Here is a 24,961-nt window from a genome sequence, read left to right as displayed (position 1 = left end):
AAGTCCTGCTGAAAAGCCACAAGCAAGTGACAGAACTGGAACCTGGACTCACAATGCTGCTACCATGCTCACAGTAACTTCCCTAATGCATGTTAATGTGAACCATTGAACAATAATCCAAAGTCCAATTTTCAATGCAGCTTATGTTTATTTTTCATATAGAACTTCTGACTTCTATTTTTCCTCTGTGGAAATTAGAAATCCACACTTACAGACAGGGATTTAATTTATATCAAAATGCAAACTGTTCCACAGTGGTAATTAGGGGTATTTGAAAAGTCATCTAACCTGGAACAATCCCAAATCAAAACTGCAGAACTGACATGCCTGTCCTTCAGGGTCCTTAGACTATGTCACTTTGTAAGGTAAAGATAAAACAAACATCACCACACAGGTTTTCTCTTTAAATAGAAGGAGTGAAGATCATTACTTTGTCTCATGTAACAGCATAAAGTTACAAACTTTACAGTGGTACTTGTATTGCCGTTCATCAGAAGGAGGAGATGAAGATATACAAACAAGACATAGTGTCTGCCTAAATTTTGCTCCGCATTTAGGAAGGCAAGCAATATTGTAATTTAAGGGTTGCTGTTATCTCTGAGATAGTATTGATGTGAGCAGTAATATGGAAAGCCTTGTATAAAGGAGACTTCTCATGTAATTAAAGAAATTGCCTGTTTTTTCAAAAGTTCTGGGTTTTTAAAATTATCAGTGGACAATATACTGAAAATTGAGGTTTTTATTGTGTCCCATACTTTCTCTTTTTTTTTTTTTTCTTTTCTTTCCTGTGTTTGAAATATAGAAGTCTTCTGCAAACACTTTTTTGTTAAAATTTCTTATGATTTCACCTGGTATTGAATAGTCTAAGGATTGTTATTAAAGGGGTGTGCTTAAAACTGGCTGGTGACCAGTCACCAGCAGTGTTCATCCAGGTTCAATTCCAGGGCTAGTCCTGTTGATTGTATTTATAATATGATAAATATTTTCTTATCCCAAGATGTTGCTGCCCCAAAGTGGACAAGCAAATTTAGCCTTTTCAGAAACTGTACAGTTTCATAGACACAAAATCCCCCATAACCCAGATTTGTTATTTCTGCCATTGTTCTGCATTTGGCCAGGTTGTTTTTCACCAGCTGGCCAGTTCTGTGAAATTCTGTAAAATTTTACAGTATCTGAAAATGCTAAATCTGCCTGTTCACTTTAGGACAGCAACACCTGTTAGCTCTGTGGGACAGTTTCTATACAGGTAAATTACTCATAGATGGCATTTAGTTTGGGTTCTGGCTTGCCACTATTCATTTTGTTAAACTCTTCGACTGATACCTGCCACGACTTGGCTCAGACCCCAGCACTAATCCAGAAGGATTCCCACTGGCACCTTGGCAAGTTCTTACTCTAAGAAGCAGTAAGAAAATGCAGAACAAAATGCAGCCATGCATCACAGTTACAGGGACATCCATGGGCAGAGATTACGAAGCTAATTTTTTGTGGAATTTTTTTTTGGTGAGTTTTACTTCCTTTTACCCCAAAATCCTTGGGGTAAAATTGTGACTTCACTCAGCTGAAAGACTTGTCAGGGATTTTGGTGAGATCAGGATTCAGCTGACCTGGAGACATTTCAACCCATGGTTGCAACATACTCTGTGCTTCCCTTCTCTGCATCTCAGACACAACAAAAAATGTTCCTTCCATTCCTTTAACCTTTCTGCATTTCAAAGGAAGTTCTGATATTTTTCATTTCCTATCCCCAGAGGAATATGGCCTGCTGAGCAATAATTCCACTTTGGTAGCTCATCCTAGCAATTTCCAGTAGCAGCATTTCTTGTGTAGTCATATTTATAGCAAAGTAAAGAATTATCTAAATGCAACATATTTTAAATAATTTCAATTATGATGCTGTCACTTTTTATAATGGATGGTAGTACAGGAAAACAATAGTCCATCAGTGTAGCAATGTAAAACATTAGTTGTGATAGGGTGAAAAATTGAGCATTTTTCCCTATGATTTAAGACTTTGGAGACAAGGTTTTTTCATATAAAAAGTAAAATTTCACCCATAAATCAGTAAAAGTAGCTTTTAGACATGTGCTCTATACTTTCATCAGTACGCTTTTTTAGATTGGTTGAGTCTCTTTCTGTTTTGTAATTAACTTATCAAGGAGTAATGGTCTAATTTAAAAAATCCAACTGGATGACAGAAATACTATTTGTTTTAAATTGAAAATATTTCAGCATCTGCCAAGATAGATTTCTTTAAATTACCCTTTAAAAACATTGATTTCTAATACTGTATTTCCTTTTCTCAATAAAATAGAAATATGTGTTCGGAGGAAGCTGTTTTTAAGATGGTATTGCTGAGAAACAAAGCTATTCCAGTAATATTAATCCCTCTACGATGAGCTGCCAAAAACACAGCCTCAATTTAATGCTCCAAGTTTGGTGGGTAGTCATTTTTTATTATCCACCAGACTGAAAATCTGAAATTAAATGTTTAGCAACATTTGTACAAATGAAGAAGCCCCCAGCTCTATACTTTGACATAACTAGGACACTCTAATGTAATAACTTTATAAAGATTAATTCTCCCCCAAATTAGTGCCTGATAAAAACATATGGCATGGTGTTTACCAGGAGAAAGTGCTCTGGTCTCATACAGAGGTTTGTTGCATCCATGGCATAAGACCAGTTCCACTTGAATGATGCTGAATATTTCATAGCTGTTAATCAAGGCAATATGGAGTTAGATGTAATATCTAAAATATTGCCTCCCTGTGCTGACCTCACATTATGTGGCTGATATTAGAAGCCTCATTAAAGTAATTTACTGTGTTTGGAAAGTAGAGGTTAAAATGTCTGTACTGGGACAGACCAGAGGTCTTTGTAGCTCAGTTCCTTCTTCCCCACAGTGGCCAATTGTGGGCACTTATGAAAAGCTCATAAGCCATACAAATCAATTCTTTCCAGGGTATATCCTGTAGCTCCCAACAATTCCAAGCTGGAGATTTCTTTCTAGACCACTGCATAGTAGACTTCAATAGGTTTGTCTTCAAGAGGGCTCTGATTCTTTTTTTAACCAGTTCTCATTTTTATTACCATAACAACAAGTTTATTCTACATTCAATTCTATTTTATGGAAAAAAAATTACTTCCTTGTGTTTTGAACCTGCCAAATGACAATTTTATAGACTTCCATTCAATTCTATTATTGTGAGAAGTTGTATGTGATTGCTCTCTATCTGCCCTAATACCAGTCACCATTTCATAGATTTCCTTCATAGTATCCCCTCAATTACCCTTTCTTCAAATAGAAACATCTTGGTCTGTTTACTTTTCATTTACTATCTCCTCAGATGGAAATGTTCCACCTTTGATCATTCCTCTTGATCTTCTGTAACCTAGAAAAATATGAGACAGAGAAAAGTAGAGTGCTTTAACAATGTTTTGCTGCTTAATCTCAGTTTATTTCCTTATGGTTTACCTTTGAACTGTGACTATTTTAATCAAACTGGTCAAAATGATTATATAGCTTCTTTCTTGAATGTTAGTGATGTTTAGAAACCATTGGTCTGTATTAAAAAGTGAAGATTTGCATACGTTTACCTAATTTTGTTAGCTCTTTTCTTATTCATGGCGTCCTCCTGCAACACCTTACAACTGGCTTTTGATTTTTAGTATCCTAAAGAACTTAGTATAATCAGTAAAGCTTATCACTATATAGAATTCTTTACCTTTTCACTGGGTAATGAAAGCCAATAACAGTGAACAGTAACAAATCTTTATTGTGAAAACCCTTGTATTTTTATCCATTGCTGCACAGCTTTTAAACAGTTACTAACGAACAGATTTTGTTTCTTGCTTCATCAAACTTATTTTTTTATGAGCTTTTACTGAGGGACCTGGTCAACAGTATTTTGAAAGCCTAACTGAATCCCTTCTCAGCTCCTTGTTTACTTTCATACACTCAGCATAAAGGACTCTAATAGATTTTTGAAGTACAACTTCCCTGTGATAAAGCCATATTGACTCTTCACATTCTATCCACCCGCTGTATACACTAGTTCTAGTTTTGGATACAATTTTAGTTTATTTTCTTGGTGCAGAAATCAGACATGCTGGCTTATGCTTACCAAAAATATCTCAAACCCTTCACCTTCAATTCCTGCACCCAATTCAAGTGGTACACCACAAAAAGCAATAGAGCAGTTTCATATTTTAACCATGCTGAAATTGAAGAATAGATACTGTCAAGTCCTGGCAATTTCTAAATTCATTTTTACCAGTCTGTTCTAATGCCTTTTCTAATGGGAGATTTTACCAACTTAAGTCATCTGCATTGCTGCTAAAGATATGGACAACCTTATGCCCTTATGTCCTGCTCCTGCCCCCTTGTTGTGTGTTACTGCTGACTCTCACAGGGCTGTGTAGGGGGCAAGAGACCTGCCTAAGCAGAAAACAGACTCTCCCCTCTCCAAAATCAGCTGGCTTTGCCAAATAGGGTGGCTGATCAGTCTGTGTGTAATTGTAGGACCACTTTTGCTGCTGGCAGGTATGGGGCACAGGGGAAGGAGATGGCAAAATGGACGGAGAGCAGTGTAGGCGAATTGTGAAACTGCATCCTGATACTTCAGCTTGAGGCACTTTTCTGACATTATCATTCTACTCATTTATGTGCATGAGGGATTTCCACAGAAAGCCATGCCAGCACACAATTTAATGGTGCTGCTGAGAAAGAAGATGGAGTGATGGTGTCCAAGAGGATAGGAAGCCTCTCTGACCAGGAACACAACATTCAGAGAATGGCTTCTCTGCTGTCATGGGTAGAAACAAACAGAGTAGGACTTGGCCAGTTGTAAATATTTAACTTTTGTTTCCTGCCCCCTTATTCCCACAGTACATTGAGAGATCTGTATTATGATTTTTGTCCGTAGTACAGGAAGAATGGTGTTCCTGAGGTGGCAGAACAAAGGAGGACAAACATTGTTCAAATTCTATATTCCCATCAGGTCTAGGAAGGAAAGTCCCACAATCTGATTTCTCAGTTTTGTTGGTGCTCTTTCATCTTCAAAAACATTGTTAAATTTCTTGAATTGTGAAAATAGATTCAACAGATATGATTAAAAAACATCTTGCATTTTTTGGGAGGGGGAGGGCACACTTGGACTTTTGTGATGGTACAGACAGATGGTGTCCTTTAAGAATCTGGTGAGATTATACAGCTTAGAAAATTTATTACTTTAAGTATCTAAAAGAATACACAGTTGCTGAGCTTTTGAAACTGCTCTGTCCTAATATCACTGCATTCCCACAGTGAAGGTTGATCCAATTTATGGTCTTGTGGTGAGAGTCCAGATAAACACTAAAAGTGTTTGATATTGGCTTTACAAACAAGGTAAAATTTGTCACTCCATGGTAATTGGAGTGATAGAGAAACCATGTGATGGATAGAATCCCGAATCACTGACATTTTGTATTTTCAGGAATATTCCACTCAAATATCCTAAAATATTCCCTTAAAACACATGGTGTTTTTGAAGGAATACATAATTACTTTTTTTTTAAAATTTTTATTTCACTACCACCTAAGAATTCCAGTCATGAATGATGAGCCAATTGTAATAGACATCTAAATAGAGAGCAACGTGACAACATTCTCAGTCACAAAGATTTTGCAATTTAATTATTAGGAAAAGGAGAGGTAGATGCAGAGGTACAAAGAGATGGTATCTATGAAGTAGCTACTATGATGTCTTGGTTTGAAAAGACAGTTGTCTGCTAAGGAAGGCAGGAGCCTCTCTTGAAATAGAAAATGTAAATCCCCTCCCTCTGAATTATTATAATTTTGAAATTAAGGGGCTCTCAGGCAAAGATATGGGAGTAGGAATAACAGTTCTGTATTAGGAAAAATAAAAAAAAATGCAGAAATACAAAATAACACTGACAGAATATGACTTGATACCTTGTTGGTCAGGGTGTTGGTAGCACTCTGATTAAATGGTGGCTGCAATCCTCCTGGAGTGCTGCATGTGGTTCTGTTGAAGCAGTGATTCTGTAGAAGGGTGTAATTTTCCTCTACAGTGCTGGTGTAGATGGGCCTGGTCTTCCTCTGGAAATCCAATAGAAAAAAGGGCTGCTCCTCTGGGAATCCAGTGGAAAACGATTCTCAGAGGAAATCCTTTGGATTTCCAAAGGAAATTCCAAAAGGTATTCCAAATCTCTGATTATATCCAGGTAGGAATGTTTGGCTCCTCCCCTTGGACAGAGCATCTCACAATGGGATGATGTAATTTTATCAGTCATGCAGTGACTCTCAAATGGCCCATTAACAGAAGACATATTCCCTGAGGGAGGATGGGTTGTGGAAGAGATAAAGAAAACCACCCCACCTGGTTCTGACAGATGGCAATAGAATACACACCCCTGGCCACATCTTGCATTTGCAACCTAAGACATTTGATGAGTGTAAATCCTGGAATGTCTGCAACTGAATTCCAGCCACGACGGGCCTATCATGACAGATAGCTCTGGAGAGTGACTGGAAGGATAATATTTAAAATGTCCTACATTACCAGTTTGTAAAGGACTATTCAGACTTCTGACTAGTGAGGAAGAAAGCATTTTGAAGCATGAGTTGAAACTCAAATAGACAAGCCACTATGGAAGCATTCTGAGCAAAGATAGGAACCAGCTTCATTGAAAACCAGGAAAGAGAACAAAGAGCTTCTCCCAACATTGAAACTCATAATTCATTAATAAAGTCCAGGTAACTTTCTGTTGTTGAAGAAGACTGAACTATTTTTGGGATAACTTAGTGGGATAATCATCCAGTTTTACACTCTGCATGGTTATGAGGACCCTGAGAAGACCAAAGGCAATACATGAATGAAGAGATGATTAGTCATTTAAGTCAGTTTAACTAGCAGGAAACACATACAGCTGTGGTTTATTTTTGCTGAGAGACAGTGGACATTATCCATGAGGTAGATACATCAACTGGACAAGATTTTAGTTTGGCTAGAAAACAGATCTGGAATGAAGAGGAAAATGCTTTATTCCATCCATACACATCCAGTTAGCAAGTGGATGTTGCACATTTAGATTTAGGATGTTGCACATTTTAGATGCAAAGCTATATAAACCTAACCGCTACTTACACACAAAGGTGTAGAGACAAAAGAGGCTAGTGTGTCCATCAGGGCTCTTTCCACTGAGCTATGGTCCTGATGAATCCAAGAGCCACCACTGCCTGACCACCACTGCACTGGAAGACAGACCTCAAAGGCAAAGGGCAGGAACTGAGGCAGGAGTTTGCAGAGAGCATGCAGAAAATACCTACCATTAATTGATCCTGGTTTAGAAACCTGCAAGACAGTCTTAAGCTGACTCAAGAGACTTCAGCATCTTGTGGTTTAGGTCAGGATGGGCTGAATTGCACATTAATTATTGTGCAATAATTGGATATGTGGGAAGGAGTGTGACAATTCATTATCTCTATGAAAGAGTGATTAATAATGCAAAGGACACTACAAAGTTACAGAAGAGTGGCTATCTCTACTTCCCTTCTTCTTGCTGACAGGACCAGAGATTGTCAATAAATGGGAGGAGCAGCATTGATTGTGCTGGTTCCAGCTACACAGGCTTGGTCCCAGACATCCCTGAAGGCAGGGCTCTGTTACTGCCCTTAGATGAGTTTCATGAGGTGGAGAGCACCATTCAGGTTGGATGATTTTTACTGGTTGTAGGCTCATTCTTCATTCTAGTGTTGCTTGATTGCCCATTGAGTCACTGGGCAAGTGTTTTCGTATTAGGTCAGTTCTGCTACTGCTACCAGTCATGTTTTCTTAATAAGATGTGCCTGATCATGCTTTACCCAACAAAAGTTAATTCCTGACAACTACATAGCAATATAATGAAGATTGAACTGTGAGCCTCTGACATCAGTTGTACTACTTGAGTGTGGTCAGCCCAGCAGGGGCAGCTGAAGACTGTAAGGGACTGTGCCTTGGGATACAGAACCTGCTGTTCTGGCCTAAATAATCCCCACTCAACCTTTGCCTCCTCTTTGTTCTGTAACAGGAGCCACACCAGCATCCTCTTCTTTTCAGCAGAGAAGAATTAGAGGCTACAGCAAAGCCACAAAGAAGGCTTTTTCAAGGTACAATCGACTTGATAGAGGAAGACAGCTATAAGGTGGGAAGTAGACAGATGTGGGCTTCAGAAACTCAAATCTCCCAAGAAAATGAGGAGCCAACCCTGAGGAGGAAAAGATGAGAACATATTGAGAAAAGGGAAAGAAACTGAGTAAAGCCTACCCTTCTTTGCAGGTCTACCACAGGCCCATGACATCCTGCTGGCTTCTCACAGATCTCCTCCCTCTCCTTACAGGTATCTCCCAGGTGTCTCCCAAATACCTTCTGAGATTTCCCTTACCATTCCCAAGAACCTGCTCCACTGCCACAAAAGCTGAAAAATGCCAACTGCTGCCAAGGAGATTTAAGCTGTGAATTCCTAACAGCATTGTAGCCTGGAGGCTTGCCCCAGGCAAGTAGGCCTGAAGAGTTTTAACCCAACCTAACTCCAAAACAAGAAGCACTATTGTTTGACAGCTGTAGCTGTTTGAACCATGGAACCAAGTGCATTATGACTCTTCTTTGCTACGCTTCCTCCTCTCCTGCTGGGCACATACCAGATTATGAGGGACCTCAGGTATCAGCATCTGCAGATCCAGACAATCAATTGCCTTTATTGCTTATCTCCACATTGCAGTACAGCTTGCACATGACTTGTATTCTAGAAATACCACAGATAAAATAATTAGACAAGCAGGTCTGCCATGCTATGCAAAGAGCACTCTTCAGCTTCCCACAGGTCCAAGCAGCCCTAGGTAACATCTTAAACTACACCATAATGGTAAATAATGGTACTTCTGTGTTCATTCTTTGCATTCCATGCTTGTTCACTTTGGCTTCTCTCCGTTGCCCTCTACACTTCTCCCCTGTGAATCCTCTTGCATCTTCCAGCAGTTTCTGGGTCCATTCCAATGCCATATGCCATGCAGGCTCCCTTCTCCAGAGTCCTTCAAATAACCTCAAAATTGCCATGAAACAGCACCATGTAATCATTACAAGCAGAAACTAGAGGTTAAGATACTACCAAGTGTTCCACGCTGGAGTTTTTTGGCAATCACACAAAGCCAGAGACTGCCACAGCTCAGACTTTTCAGCGTTTGAATTCTGCCTGATCATCAGCATGTGACACAAGTTTATATACGATACTTCAGCTAGATGAAGCATCTCACAGGATGGTCCAGCAACACACTTCTTCTCACATACCCAACCAGCTTGTTTTGCTGGGCTTATTATTCCCACCCACACCTATAACCTGGTTATCCCTCTCCAGCATCTTATGATAGCTGATTTACTGATAAATTAAATTTACCTAAATTAATTTGAAGAGTAACACACACCCTCAGCTGTCTGCAGCAGATCACAACTTCTTGGCTCTCATTTTTTAATGATGCCATATAGAGTTGCACCCCTTTCTTTGAGCAGCAGCTCACTTGCCACTTGTTTAACAGTCATTATTTTTCTTGGCCTGGAAAAAGTCATGTAAGATTCAGACAAATGATTAAGTGGAAACAGGTTTTTTCTTTCTGCCTCCTGCAGCCTAGACTGTCACATTCTTTAATGACATCTTTATAAATGCTGTGTGCTTTGGTGCTGTATGCTGTACAATCAGATATTGAATGCAACACAAGAGCAAGATACCAAAGCACTTGTGGTACCGATGTGCCCATAATGACCTGCTTTCTGGGTATTTGGATAACTTAGAAATTAAAATTATATCCTGCTCTGAGTGATCATTCTTATCAGGCAGAATGAAAAGGGTACTGCTTTCCCTTTCTACTACTGCATGCTTTGCTGTCTCCTGAGCACATCTCATTTAATTTATCTGTTATAAATCCTGGTATGTGTATTCATTATGGACGAGGGATTGTTTGTGCAAATGAGTTATGATTCCTGTGGAAAAACAAAACCAAAACAACACACTAATCAAACACATAGACACAGCTCATAGTTAAGTAATGCTGGATTCACTCCAGGGGCTTCTGCTCTGTGTTGGGTGGGACAAGTTAACCCAGTAGCTTCTCAGTTTTCTGTATTGCCCAGGACAAGAAGCTGTAAATGCTTTCTTGCCTTGTGAATGACTGATGATTCCATTTGGGTCCTTAAATTTGATGCATGCTTCTCCCTCATGCTGAATTGAATTAATTGAAAAGCACTGTGTGCTTTAAAACTCCTAACAGAGCAGTTATTTAAAGGATGCAAGAGAACCTGGTAGCAGAGAATAGATATATATTTTTTATCTTACAAATTAAAGAGCTATGGAAATAGCACTAGAGATATTCTTCTCTATCTACTCAAGAATCAGACACAATTTCAGTTCTTGTGTTGAAATTATCCCTTTCCTTACTACAAACCTTGAATTCCACAGAAACTAGAGGAGAATGGCATTTTGAGTGGTTATAGAAAGGAAAACAGTCCCGTGCAAGCATGGTAGAGACTATAAATCAACTCTGAAAACCATGGAAAAGGATGTGTCATGATTCCACTCATGCCACTAGGGTGAAATCTGTCATGAAATAAGTGGGAATTGTTGTCTGATGGTGCTGAAAGTCTGATTTCCTCACCAAGTCCTCTATCCTCTGAATATATGCCCATTAGGAAAGAAGTGGACAATAACCATCTCTGCTGTTTTGCATTCTTGACTGGAAATAGCTCTGTGCTGAGCTCGGTAATCTTCCATGTATGCTAAAAATGCAGCTGCCTTCATGAAGACATTCCACATAGGATTAAAACTGTGTCACAAAAATGGTAGGTGTCTGCATATGCTCAGATGATGAAGAGGTGATGAGTAGTTTACATGGCTTTGCTTTTTTGGAACATGGTGCTCAACCCCCAACTACATCATCCTCTAGTACCAATACATACATATGCATACCTATAGGATCTAAGATTTATTGCAGATATTTTTAGGCAAGAATTTATATTAAATGTCACACTGGTATTTACTGTAAGAGTCATCTATGGACTTAAAATTTTATGCTAGTGATTGAATATTCTATTTTTCAGGATTGTGAGGAGAAGAAAGACCACAGTGAAATGTGTCAGCTAACTCTGAAAAACAAAAATAATCCACATACTGGGCAAATCAGCTGACAAGCTTCCTCCTTCATTATAGGAGATTGTAAAAGGACATTTCTCTAAAGTTTCATACCCTTTATGGAAAATTATGCAGAGTATAATACTGCCCACTGACATGATATCACATCACATTATACTTCATCCCAAATCTAAAAGTAGTTGCTCAAGCAAGCCAATACTTAAAAATAGACTTTATTGTATACATAGAGGTAAGTTTTGCGAAAGAATGAAGTAAAATTTTTCACTTCTTTAGGAACAGTGTACCTAGGAAATACTACATAGAATTCCCCCTTATGTTATTTTGAACACATTCTTACAGCCTTCTTTGGTGTCCCATGCCTTTTGATATGTGGAGCCAACCTACTAACAAAGCATCAAGATTGTAGTCATTCAGTTTTATCACAACAGGAGAGCTACAGTTCAACACCATTTTGGAAATGCTGATCAATAACATTAAAACAATTCTCTAAATCTCAGAGCTGGTAAATAACTTCTGCAGTCTTCATAAACAGATTGGTCTATTCTGTTCTGCTCCCTGCTTTTCAGCACACAAGAGTTCACCATACTTGAATTGCAAATGAGCAGCATAAATGTTAAAAATGTTTCTGCCTGTTATTTTCATTGGCATCAGTCTCAGCAGTGTTTTGGAGATAGAAGAGAATGCACAAGCTGCAGCAGGGCTGCAAGGAAACACTCATTTCCCCAGTCTGATGGCCAGAATGGAGGATTAGTTTTATCCAAGCCCTTGATTCTTCCCTGCAATCCTCATTGGCCTGACTCAGAACCTGGTCCTTAACAGACCACTGAGTACCATTGCAAACATCCCCTTTATACTCCATGATGGTCAACAGCATCCTGTGTGTTTTAGCAAGCTGGAAGAGACTTTTCTAAAGACTTCACAGGATGCTTGCTGCAAGTGCTAACCAGGCAACACTGTGGGAGAAACTGATGTGGGCAACATCCAGGACTGAGCCCCAGCGAGTGCAGAGACAGCACACACAGGTGATCACTTTCTGTATAACACAGCTTACCAACCAAACTGGAGCAGCCACCCATGCAGTGCCTGTCAAATTAAGCAGAGGTCTGCTTAGAGACTTGAGCTATTGGTGCTACACCAGGGGAGGAGACTAGGAAGTTAGCTTATACTCTTAGAGAACTTCTGTGTGTTGTAGGCACATGGGGTTAATCAACATTCATCTGTGTTCTGTAATCCACACCAATTCCTTCAGGCTGAGGAACCCACACCTGCATCTTCTGGCAGACTACAGGCTCCCACAGACTGCCAGGAGGGCTGTTAGGTCCAACACACATGAAAATTGAAGCACTTTTTCCTTCAGGAATGGTGATGCCCATTGCAGTGCTAGGGATATAAAATTATCTCAGAATTCAAAGTTTGTCTTGAGGATGGAACAAAACAACTTTCTAGGAAAAGAGATGTGACAGTTACCACTCTGTCACACCAAGGCCTGCTGGTGTAGCCTGACAGCAGTGAGATGTACAGAAATGCCCACAGCAGAGCCAGGGCCACACTTCTGACACAACCTCCCATTCAAAGAGCCTCAGAACACAGATCTGATAATCAAAATTACTTGAAAGGTGATCTTATCCTTCATTCCATTAAGAGAATAATTTGTAATACCACTTCTGAGAGGAAAAGGTTAAATCTGAACAGCTTTTTATGCTGAATTCTTCCTTTTAAACACAATTAGTGTCCATTGGTACTTCAGACTAATTCATGCAACAGCAAAGATTTTTTTTTTCTGCCTGAGGAAAGTTTACACTAAAATGTGGAATAAGGCTATGTAAAAGGTAAAATAAACAAGCCATCCTAGCCAATGCCTGCCAAGAAAATAAGATCTAGCACTGGGATTCTTTGTACTGCTGAACCACTCAGTCTCTGTTTTTCACATTTACTGCTTGTGCAGATATTTTTTTTGTGAACTCAAATGTCCACTGGGACTGGGAATAGAAGAAAAGGTATGGCTAAACCCTTCTTCTGTCCAGCTCCATTCCTTGAGTAATTGGATGCAAAAGAAATAAGAAGAAATAAGAAGTCTCTCTCTTCCAGCAGCCAGAGTATTACAAAATAAATTGCAGTTAATCTACAGCAACAGAACTGTCCATTTCTTCCAGGCAGATGAAATATAAAATATGCAGTAATGCTCTGAGCACTTGCTAATTATTTAACAGAGGGATTTTCCACACAAAACACATTTAAAAATTGAAAAGCTTCACTAGTCCTGACCAGAACATTTAAAATAAGATTTTTATTGGTGATGTTTTAAAGCAGAGGACTTCAGTGACCCCATCTTGTAGCCTGAATTCAGCTGAATCCTACACCGTGTTATAGACCCTTCTGCAGAATGTGTTCTTAACAGGAAAAACTACAGCACTATGTATCACTAGTCTGGAGCAGGAATGATTTCTAAAGACTGGCCAGGAAGAAGCAGTGTCGAGACTGGGAAAGGATTTCCAGATGAGTTCTGCCTCATCTGAGCTTCAGCTACTCACTTGCCTCCTAGTTTCTCCATGTCTGTGTTTACCCAGCTCTAGCAGTGATCTTTGTACACCCTTCAAAACTCTGAAGCTGAGGTACTGCTACACACTGTAATACCTGGTGAGTATCATTTACAATAGCATTTTATTGCTCATCATTCAGCATCCCTCTCCTCAAGGATGCTTAAATTTGCAGGTTGGTTTTTGAGAGGTTTTTTTCCCCCTTTTTTTCAGTGGAGCTGCACCCAGCTGTCCCTACCTTTCGCTTTAGAGCTGACGTCATCACTTCATCACAATCCATCCATCTTCCCCTGCAGTGTGTGCTACTTTCCCAGGGCTGCAAATTTCACCTGCCATTAATTCTGTTAATTCACCATGCTTGCTTAGGAAGAAAAAAAATAAAACCGTGAGGAAATGTTGACATAACTACTGGCCTTTTTCTCCAGACCTTTCTTAAGCAGATGTGTGGACCTAAGTGAGGAAAGGTCAGGGACTGCAGTCTTTCAGGGTCATAAAAAAGAGAACTAGACTGTCCTAAGCTAAGGAAAGCAGAGCACTCAAAGAAATGCGTGGGGAGGTTATCAAGTTTCATCCCTAAAGATATTTGCATAATTTGGGTATTTACCAGGAAAGAGATGGGGAGATTGGATCCTGCTTTATGGTAGTAAAATCATGGGATAGATGAGATGAACTCTTCACATTCCTTTCTGCCCCTGTAAGTTTATGCCATAGCTGTGAAGTCCAGGAATATACATTTGTCTTTCACTACATATATTAACCTCTTCCACCCACTCCCCTGCCAACACATTGAAGGTTTATACTGCTCTAGGGTGAGGGCTCTGTCCAAAAGTTCTTGTCCCCAAAATACTCAAGTTTCACTTACAAAATTAACCACATTCCATCTTGCTGAGTGGGGTGAATGCTTCCCCCTTACCCTTTTATTATTTTTTTTAACCTCAAATGCAACAGGCCACGTTAGAGAAAAATTTCTTCTCAAGTCAGATCTCATCACTAGTCCTAAGCATTTGAGCAAGATGCATGTGTCAGGAGCAAGGCCACCATGAACACCTCTGCCCAGCTTTTCATCTCTTGCTAACGCCAATTTGATATTTTAGAGGAAGGTAACACTTCCCCAAGTCACCCTGGAAGTAACAGAGCTGGGAACCAGGGGGCAAAAGTGCAGTCAAAACAACAAAAAAATATTATTCCGGAACCTTGTTGGTAATTCACACAAAATCTGGTGGCATTGATGGACAAATACAATACATAAACCACACAGTGAGTGGAGTGAGTTAATCTTTATTCCAAGCAATTTCCCAAATAGGGAAAACAAGGAAATGCCAATGGGACTGAAAAGGCACATGAAGTCAGTTCCTGAAAGAGGCTCTTGCATTCTTTCATCTGACTCTCAGTGGAAGAATGTCCTTAAAAGAAGATCAGATTCATCTTGAGGACCCCAAATTATGATATGCCATCCCTAACCTCACAGAAGCCACCTCCATGATCAGCCTTCTTCTGCTGTCCCCTACCTCTGTTGCCATACCCTGCCATGGCAAAGAAACAAACACGCTTTCAGTGACAGCCTCCTTCCTCCTGGCTTTTGGTCCTAATGTCCTCATGATAAATATTTGGCATCAACTATATTCAGTGACCTCCTCTGTGTTTACTTTAACCATACCACAGAATTGCTTTTAGGGAACCACTTCCACATGTCACCTCACCGTAACTCCTTCTGCAGCCACATAGCTTAACACACCTTTTTGGGTAACCAAAATGCCTGTAGTTATATGGGCCAAGAAGCTATGGTCACAGCATACATCCATCTGCAAACTGAGAAAATCCTGCAGCTGTGTATTCCCATCATGGGTGACACACCTTTGTGAAAAGTAAGATGCCTGCATTTCAGTCACATCGTGGGTAAGTTTCCATCACAATTCCAGAGGCAGTGATTCCACCATGTGCCGTGGCAGTCCATTTCGAAGTCTAATCACCATTTCTGTGAAGAAATTCATCATTCTATCTGAACCTCTCCTGGCACAGCTCGAGGCTGTGTCCTCTTGTCTTGCCACTGGTTGCCTGGGGGAAGAGACCGACCCTATCTGCCCACACTCTCCTGAAAGGTGGCTGTAGAGAGCAATAAGGCCTCCCTGAGCCTCCCGTTCTCCAGGCTAAACACCCCCAGCTCCCTCAGCTGCTCCTCACAGGACTTGTGCTCCAGACCCATCAGCAGCTTCATTTCCCTTCTCTGGACTCATTCCATTCCCTCAATGTCGTTCCTGAGCTGAGGGGCTCGGTGTCACTGAGGCCACAGAGTGCGAATGCAGTATAGTGAGGGTACCTCCCCCCGAACAGCTGGCAGAAGTGTTTTCAGCGCCAAGAGTTGCCCTTCTGCTTTCTCCGCGAGCGAGGGTTTAGCGCGACACCCGCGCAACCAGAGAGCGCACCCAGCACCCCGGGATTAACCCGCACCCTTCAGGAGCGACACCGCGGCACTTCAGCGGGGAGAGGGCGGCGGGGCGCTGCGTGTCCCGTGAAGCGGGGCTGGCGGTGCAGGTGCGCCGGGCCCTCCCGCCCCGCTACCCGCGGAGGGAGGGAGGGAGGGGGCGGCGGCCGCGCTGCTCCTAACGCGGCCTGACAGGCGCGGGCGCCGCCGCTCCCCCCGCGCGGCCCGCGCTGACATCACCGGGCAGGATTTAAATAGCTCCGCAGCCGCTGCCGCCCGGATACAGCGCGCCCCATTGGCCGCCGTCGCAGCCAATGGCCGCGCCGCGCCGCTGCGCTCCGCCAATGGCGGGGCCGCGGCCGGCGCGCGCCTCCCCTGTCGCTAAGGGAGGGAAATACAGCGCGCGCGGCGGGCTGTCAGGTGCGCCGGGTTGTGCCGGGAACGGGGAGCAGCCGGGGGGCTCCGGGCTGGGTGGGTGGGTTCTGCTGCCTTCGCCCCCCCTTAGTTTTCATCCCTGCTAGGCGAGCTCCCCCAGCCACCCGCGTTACTCGGCGCGGGGAGGGAAGGGAACAGTGTGGAAAGTGACTGTTCTCCGCTTTGTTTTGAGCGCTCCGGCGGCGGCGGCGGCTCCCGGGTGGTGAAATGCAGGACGAGCGGCCCCGCCGTGCTGTTTCCTCCTCGGGGAGAGCTTGAAACGAGAGGGAAACAGAGAGAGAGAGAGCGAGAGCGAGAGGGGAGAGAAATCGGTGGTGACTCGGGGGCCGGCCGGGCTGCCGCTGGCGCTCGGCGGCCGCAGACGGTGGATTTGTGGGAAGAGGACGGGATGAGAAATAAACACACCTGGCCAGCGGTATTTAGGGGAGCGGGGGCTGGTTCCCCGCTGGCTGCCGGAGCCCCTGGACTCCGGACGCGGACCCGCCGAGCTGCAATGGACGCTGCCCGCCGCTGGCCGCAGAGCGGAGCACACCCGCCGCCGCCGCCGCCGAGGAGGGAGAGCTGCCCGCCCGGAGCCGGCCCGCAGCGCGCCCCTCGCCCGGAGAGGGAGCGGGAGTTTCCTCTTCGGCATCGCTCCGGTGACCGCGGGCTGTGCCAGCCGGCCGCCCAGATAGGCTGCGTGGCAGCCACGGCGCGAGCGAGTAGGTAAACGCCACTGTGTAGATGTGCTGTTTGGAGAGGAGAAAAAAAAAAAAATTAAAAAATGAAAACATGCGAGGATGCGGTCATTGGGCCTGGCACAGGGGATGGGGCTGCACGGGGAGATGGAATAGCCTCCTCTGCCGTGCCCTGCGCGGCGGCGAGATGCAGGCGGACGAAAATGAAGTCCTTACGTAAGGCGGGCTGGCAGGATGGCTGGGTACCTGCTGCGCCCTGCATCGCCAGCCCCTGCCCCGCCAGAATTACCTGGGCTTCTTCTCCCTGCCGTGCCGCAGCCTGGCTCTGCGGGGCCTGTCCTAAAAGCAGACTTTCATCCGCAGGAGCTCGTACATTTAAGAGCTGCGTAGCACTGTGGAACAAACATAAATCAGTTGCATTCCAAACTCAGAAAATTTAACCCATTTCACTTGTTACCAAGCTTACTAGCTTGAAAACATGGTATAAATCTACTCTGCTGTCAAGCCATGATAGCATTACGTAAAACATTTCTTCTTGGTTACTGTTTACTGCTTCACACTCTACAAATATTTCTAACTTATTTCTTTCCCATATCTACGGTGTGTTAATGTGTTGCTTGAATATCCTAAAGATGTCGACCTGCATACTTAAAAGACAAATGCATGTATAAGAATTGTAGGAAAAACACGGAACTAGGCTGAGACCTTTCTGGGTTTTTTTAAATTTGATTTTGGTTTCTGGTTTTCCCTACATTTTAGTGTAGGGTGATAAACTTTCTGCCTTGCTGCTTTTCTTCCCCATCCATCATCAAATTAAGAACACAGCTTAAGTTACAGTTTTGTTGGAGAGGGTTTTTTTTTTATGTAATCAGAAATTCCTATGCAACATGAAACATTAATTGTTGCAGGAGAAGCTGCAAATCTTGCTGTAGAGGCCCCGGTAAATGTAAAACTAAAAATCAAATGAATGCTTAATCTTTCCCTGAAACAAACCCACCGAGTTACCAGAAATCTGAGGTGCCTACCTGTCTACATCTCTGTGATGTAATGAAGTTTGTGTCAAGGTTCCTTTCCCTTTGGAAAAGGGGAGCCTCTAAGATGAAATCGTTACCCCCGTCCTCCCCCCATGTTTCTGTTTCCTCCTTCTCCTTACCTGTTATTCCTGTCAGTGAAAGATGAGGACTGTGAAGCCTTGTTTCCCCTTCTGTTGTTGCAGAACTCCTTGGATGCGTCGGAAGTAAGCGCCGGGAGCATTTTGTGATCTTTGTGGGAGGAAGGCACAAGCCACCCAGGCCCTGTTCCCTCCATCTTGAGCCTTCCATGGTGATTTTGCAGCAGCACAGGGAAGTATGAAGCACTGAGGGACAGAAGTCAGTGTTTAAACCTGACTTCACTTCAGCATTAACGACCACGCAAGTTTCAGATAACAGACGACCAGGGGTAGAATAGCAGAAGCCTCTTTTAAAAGTTCTGTTTTGCATATCTAAAGATTAGGGAGCTGTTCAGAAAAGATGATTATACAAGTGTTTTTATTTACTGTCCTAACAGAAGATGATGATCTGCAATACCTTACATGCATCTTGGATGCATCTGTATCACCATATAGATTTCAGGGCACCGGTATTGATTTAATTAAGTTAGTAAAGAAACCCAGTGGAGTTTTAAATAATCGGAATAATATTCTCCCTCTCTTTCAGTCAGATTTGCCCTTCATGTTCCTTGTGTTTCATAATCCTCCTAGTTCTCCATTTCGTCATTACAAGACCAGCATCTCTACTGTAAAAGAAAAAAAAAAAAACCAGAGAGAAAGAGAGAGGACCCCCCCCCTCCAGAAAAAAAAATCTTTTTACAATCTGCTATTTAGATCAATGTTTAAATAAATTTAGGGCACAAAGTGATCCTGGTTTTTAATAGGCCTATTTAGTTTCATTTACTTACACAGGTATTTTTTTGGAACCAGAAGCTCTCAGGAAGAGAATGTGTTCAATGCACCAATACCCTTTAGGATTTTGATAAAAGACAGGATATCATGAGTCTCATCACCACTTCTGTTATTCTTCTTACATAGTAGCGACAAGATTGAATCACCATTTTTAGCTATTCTTCAGCAGAACTCGCAATCTATCAATGTGTCAGCTCAACAGCAGTTTTCTCTTCACACTAATGTGAACCAGAAGGTCCAGCTATCACTGATTTTGACATTTTTATCTGAGATTGCATGTATTGCAGAAGTTTGAAGCAGATGAATTATAGGGCCTATTACATTTTCATAAAGACGTACAAAACATAGAATACGTCACCTAAAACATTTCAAACTATTTTATACCGGATAACATTCCTGTGCTGGGTGTTTCATAAGCCTTCTGCTAGAAGCACTATTAAATATTTGTCTGATAAATAACAAGGATGAGATCAAGTGTGGGTCCTGCAGTTTTTTAATGCCTCACATTGCCCTCTCTGTTGTTACATAATGCATCATAAAGAAATACGTGCCTTCATTCTCTTTAAATCACTCCGGCATGGATGGTACTAAGCCTTCCTTCAAGTCCTCGTTATGCAAGTCCTTGCTGCTGCTAATAGCTGTCAGCTCTGCATGGTTACTTAAAAAACAAGGTAACTGCAGACTTTTTGTGAAGTTCCTTGCATTTCTGGAATTTTCAGTGAGGTGATTCCAGGTGTGTTGCTCTCTTTTTCAGCTACAAACTAAGTTATTACAAACAAACAGGTTCTCCCCCATTAGAATAAAGTCCCGTTCATTCCAGAACATCAGAAGGTAACCTGTTTTTTTGTTTAGTTGCCTCTATAAGCACATTATGAGTATCTTAATGCACTTCAGTGTCAAAACCGTGGAATAGGTCAGAGTGCAGTAATATTTTGAACGTCTGTTGGAAAATGCAGGCATATAACTACTAAAAAAATACATAGCACAGTAAAAAATCCATGACCAATCTAGCAAAGCTGTTAGGTAACAAAAAATCTATATAGGCATTAAGTACTATTATTTAAAGTAAAATCTGTGTTATACAGTATAAGCAGCATTCAAGTGAAATTGATGAGACATCTATATAGAACAGAAAGTATAATTTTTTAAAGCTATGATACGACGTTCTGTATTTCTTTACTTTGAAAGTGGAATTTTACTTGTCATTCTGTAAAGGTATAAAATTAACAGCAAGCACTTCAGGGAATAAAGAATGCTGCCTGATTTGCGGAAATTTTTTTTCCCTCTGTAAAACACAGAGATCATTGGCGGCAAAAAAATCAAGAAAAACCTGTCTGGGTTTTCCAATATCATGTAGATCTTGTCGAGTACCTTGTCTTTTAAGATGGCCTTGGTTTTAAAGAGACTGAAATAGGAATATCTCAAAATTCGTCATACTGACTATACTTAAAAATATTTTCTCTTCTTTTTACTTGTATGATATGCAGGTAGTAACTCAGCGATGTGTCACCAGGAAAAGGGGGTTTGTTTCATATTCCATTAGCAGATCGATTAGTTTAACAATCCTTTATTGCATTTCTACAATTCTTTACTTTTTTGTTGCTTTTGTAAATTTGAGGTACTAGGTTATTTGTTTATTTCCATTTTCCTACTTCTAATTATTTTGAAAGGTTTAAGTATAATTTGTTCAGATTTTGGTATGACACATGGAAAATATTTTTTTTAATTCCTTTTGCAAGCAGTAGGTTGGTGGGAGGAGGTCTGCACTGTAAAACAGTGTACCTATGAAATTGTACTCCAGTGGGAGATTAAATAAGAAGGAGCAGGATGACTGAGACAAGTCATTTGTCACAGATGTTCATGCAGTTCTGGTGTTTTATTTTAAGCTGGATTCATCAAACGTGCTAAGGAGTAATGTCTGTCTGATATGAAGTTCCCATCAAAGGAGACTGAGTGGTTTAAGTTTAAACTGTGGTTTGAAAATACAGGGAAATGTTACTGGACCGGTGACAGTTTGATTCGGTAGCCAAAGTGGACACAAGGAAGTAAATTGAAGAATGCTATTTTTGGCCTAAAATACGTCAGGAAAATACATCACTAATATGTTACTGTGGAGTAGTGACTTTACCTAGAAGATGTTTTTATCTATGAAGCACAAAGATTTTACTGCAGATGTCTGAATTATGTAGATTATAAAGGGTACTGACGCCATTGGAGCCCAAGCATGAAATGGTGATCTGTGAACCTCAGATATTTGAGCAACATTTACTGACCACTTTTACAGTAATTTACAAGTTTATAATATAGGTTTAGAATTAGTTTTATTTTGTGAAAATGGAGGAGGTAAGCACTAGTGTAATACTGATTTTGGGTTTTTTAGATAGGCCAATTATCATATTTAGTAAAGTACAATACAAATGAGAAGGCCCAGGACTAAGATTACTTTAAAAGACAGATTTTTAAAAAAATCAGTATTGCACTTAGTTTGTATTAGTTGCTCTCTCTTTTAATATAATTTTCTCTTTTGTTAAGTTCGACTCTCTTCCTTCAGAAATACTGTGTCCCAGCCCCGAAAGGGAGAAATATAATGACTACAATTAGCTTCTGTTTACCAGAGCAAAATGATTTTTTCCCCAAACTGAAATACGTGCATTAATTTGCTAGACTTCCAGCAATTTTTATGTATGGTATTTCTGAGAAAGAGGTTGTAATGTCCATTTTAATGCAGCTTACCACAGTATAGCAGCCGTAATTGAGCGCTTTTCTCTTTGGTAGTCAGATATACAGAATTGTCAGGCTGTTTGCTTTTAAATACCTGAAAAGTGAATCGGAAAAAAGTATTTTTGATATGATAAATTTGGCTTTCCAGTCTGTACTTTGAGTTTTCTAGGTAAATGCTGCGCAGATTGATTATCAGAAAAATTGAGGCTTACGTAATCGGGACATACATTTTTCTACTGCCTCCCTTCCCCCACTTATCTTTCATTTTACTATGAAAAATGAAAAATTTTGAAAAGAAAATTACTATGACGTACTGATTATACACACATTTTCATGGAACTGCACAGCCAAGCTAGTTGTATGTATTTAGTAAAAGAAACAGCAAGCATAATATAAAAACCTTGAGACGGCTAAACTTTAAAATTATAGTCGTCGTTCAATACAGCTTTATCTAATATGCTGTACCTAGCTGCATAGCAATAATTCTTTTTTCTTTGCATATGGAATTAGAGCACTTCTATGTAGTCTTTATTCAGAAAAAGAAAAATAAGAATGTCGTACCCTTTTTTTTTACTCGTCGTAAAGCTGATGCTCCTTTGTAAGGGAGGGGGTTTAACACCTAACTTTGAGAGGATGATTTTCAGTGATTGTTGTTGACAAAATATAAGCAAATGAATCAGAACTCTGTTCTGGTAGATAATTACAAACTGAATTAAGTAAAAAGAATAATATTAAAATTTTATCTAAATATGTTAACATGAGCTCTTACCCATAGGTGGCAGTCATCTTTCACTGTAGCAGGGATGCCAAACTTTTGGTTCGTGGTATTCACGCTTATGCTGAAATAATTTTGATGAGGTATGCGTATGTACATAAGAATATACATGTCTGCATTTTGGGAGAGGGGGAAGGAGGCTAAATTAACCATAAAATTAGGTAGTAATTAGGAGGAATCTAAATTGCTGTGTAGAAGCAGTAAGATAAGAAATTATTGTATTCTGGAGAAAAGGTAGAGGTATTTTTAAAACCACAGAAACACATTTTTTTTATCAATCCATTGCTGACGCTCCTCAAAACAAAGTAATGATAATTCAGAAACCAGTTAGCCCTTCAAATTGAGCAGAAAGGCGGATATCTTGCCAGCCTTAGTGAACACAACCCTATATCGTGCCCAGTCCTCCAAACCACATTTCTGTCACCCTTTATCTGTAAATTACAGAAGCACCACAATGATGATGTTGCCCTGGAAATCCAAGCAAAGAGGTGTCTTAAAATTGAGCAGATACAGACAAAGTGCTCTGGGTGAGGGTGTCCTTTCAGTCCTGGAGAGCAAGCAGAACCTGCGGGCTGCTGTGCCGTCCTGTGTCTCTTTGCAGGGCTGCGATCGACACCCGTGGCAGCGCTGCGCAAGGGGAGGACGCTGCCTGCCCGAACAGAGATCTGCTCCGTTCTGCCATCAGCTTTTTTTAGGGATTTATGTGGTTTATGGGGATTTCCTTTTGCAATACCACTAAGGAGGCACTCGGGACCCCACCAAAACTGGAGGGGATAGAAGGAACTAATAAGGTCATCTCAGGCTAAAACAAACAGAACTCACGAAACTACAGATGTGTCATAATGAAACGATAACAGTCTTCTGAGAATAAGAAGACCGAAACCCAAAATTCCTGGGTAGGTGAAGTCATATTCTTTTTTCTATTACAGCTGCACTGAAAGTCTTTTTAGTTAAGATTAATCTAATATTGTGTCAAGGTAGGCCACTATACACATTCAGCAGAGGTCAGGAACTAGCATTTTACAAAGTAGAAAATTGGAAAAATAGACAATTATGTGTTGCTGTTACAGTGTTTCACTGTGATGCAAGATTAAGGGCTCAGAATTGAGCAGAATGGTGCAGTATTATTAAAACAGAAGGACTAATTCTCCTTATGCAAGAGTCGCAGCAACACACATCATTGTATAAGCCAAAGCAGGCAGTATGATTTCATAGTCACACAGGGTATTTCCACAGACAGACAACCACAATGTCACTAATTAGATATTTGCATATGCATGGCCCCATTTGCTCCCCAACTGTAATAATTAGGAGTATTGCACTTCACATTAATTTACACTCTTGTGTAACACTATTGAATATACGATAGAGGGTGGTGATAAACTGGCCGGTGACAAATGGGTAAATTTGATACGTGTTTTGAAATCAGAGCTTTCATAGCCAGCTTTGTCCTTGACAAAGTGGGCAGGGCTGGAGAAGACCTCCTCTACTGTGGGGCTTGATCCTCTCTATCGCAGGCAGCTGTGTTGCACTCTCCAACTTAACATGCAGAGACACTGGACTCCATCTTGAAGCTACCCCTGCCATCAGCTTGCCTCTGTTTTTCTGTTCCTCTGTATGGTTAAAGATTTCAGGTCGTGTATCATGACCAGCTGAACCTCTCACATTCTGCAGGGTCTTCAGTTTAAAGAGCATTTCTCTCACCCAGTATAAAGTCCATTCCCGTCTGTCCTCCCTTGAGTTTTTCAGTTTACTGCCGAAACCTGCTCGGCCTGAGTTCAGCCAAACCAGCTGTGCCGTGCCTGTCACAGACAAGGGTGCTTTTCACTGATGGTTCTTCTAACCCTCCTTTTTACCTCCACTTCCAGGAAATCTCTTTTAATCTGCACGGTTAGAGGTAAGCACAGTGACCCAGATGAGATGTTGCCACTGCCTCTTATGGTGGCGTTAATATCTTCCCATGCCTCCTGGATACAAAGCAACTAATATTTTGATTTTTAATATATTTAATTTAATATTGAAGCTACCTGCTCTCAGTATCTCAAAAGCTGTAAGGATTGACCGAAACACCCAACTTATACTTTTTTTATGAATAATGACAGCAAACATTCTTCATTCCTAGCTTGTGACCTTGACCTTTGCACTATCATACTACTATTGCATGACAAGGGTGTCAAAAGGCTTTTTTATGAAAGGGTGTCATCACTTTCATACAAGCCACGGGCTTCCCCTGAATTCCAGCATGTCCAGATTTGTTTGGGAATCTCTGCA

The 24,961-nt window shown here is 41.2% G+C and overlaps 1 protein-coding gene and 1 long non-coding RNA gene across 4 annotated transcripts in view; one reads left to right on the top strand and one right to left on the bottom strand.

Annotated features, from left to right (window-relative positions):
• Positions 1-13,449: 13,449 nt before the first annotated feature.
• On the bottom strand, positions 13,450-18,560 carry LOC143693547 (uncharacterized). Of its 2 annotated transcripts, XM_077175178.1 has the most exons (4): positions 18,406-18,560; positions 17,542-17,644; positions 16,981-17,303; positions 13,450-16,828 (listed from the first exon to the last, which is right to left on the bottom strand). In XM_077175178.1, the coding sequence occupies exons 1-3, from the start codon at positions 18,558-18,560 to the stop codon at positions 16,995-16,997; spliced, it is 567 nt and encodes a 188-aa protein (XP_077031293.1). In that variant the 3' UTR covers positions 13,450-16,828; positions 16,981-16,994. The 2 variants fall into 2 exon arrangements, with proteins under 2 accessions (XP_077031293.1, XP_077031292.1); XM_077175177.1 differs by having other exon boundaries at positions 13,450-17,303.
• Positions 17,137-24,961, top strand: part of LOC143693548 (uncharacterized) — a 36,069-nt gene continuing 28,244 nt past the window's right edge. For both annotated transcript variants that reach the window (XR_013181330.1, XR_013181329.1), the window contains exons 1-2: positions 17,137-17,276; positions 18,469-24,961. The exon at positions 18,469-24,961 is cut by the window's right edge. This is a non-coding gene — a long non-coding RNA (uncharacterized LOC143693548). The remainder of the gene's footprint in view (positions 17,277-18,468) is intronic.

The sequence above is a fragment of the Agelaius phoeniceus genome, chromosome 3, assembly GCF_051311805.1.
Source record: "Agelaius phoeniceus isolate bAgePho1 chromosome 3, bAgePho1.hap1, whole genome shotgun sequence".
In the NCBI taxonomy this organism is placed as follows: Eukaryota; Metazoa; Chordata; class Aves; order Passeriformes; family Icteridae; genus Agelaius; species Agelaius phoeniceus.
This window is presented reverse-complemented; position numbering and strand designations above follow the sequence as displayed.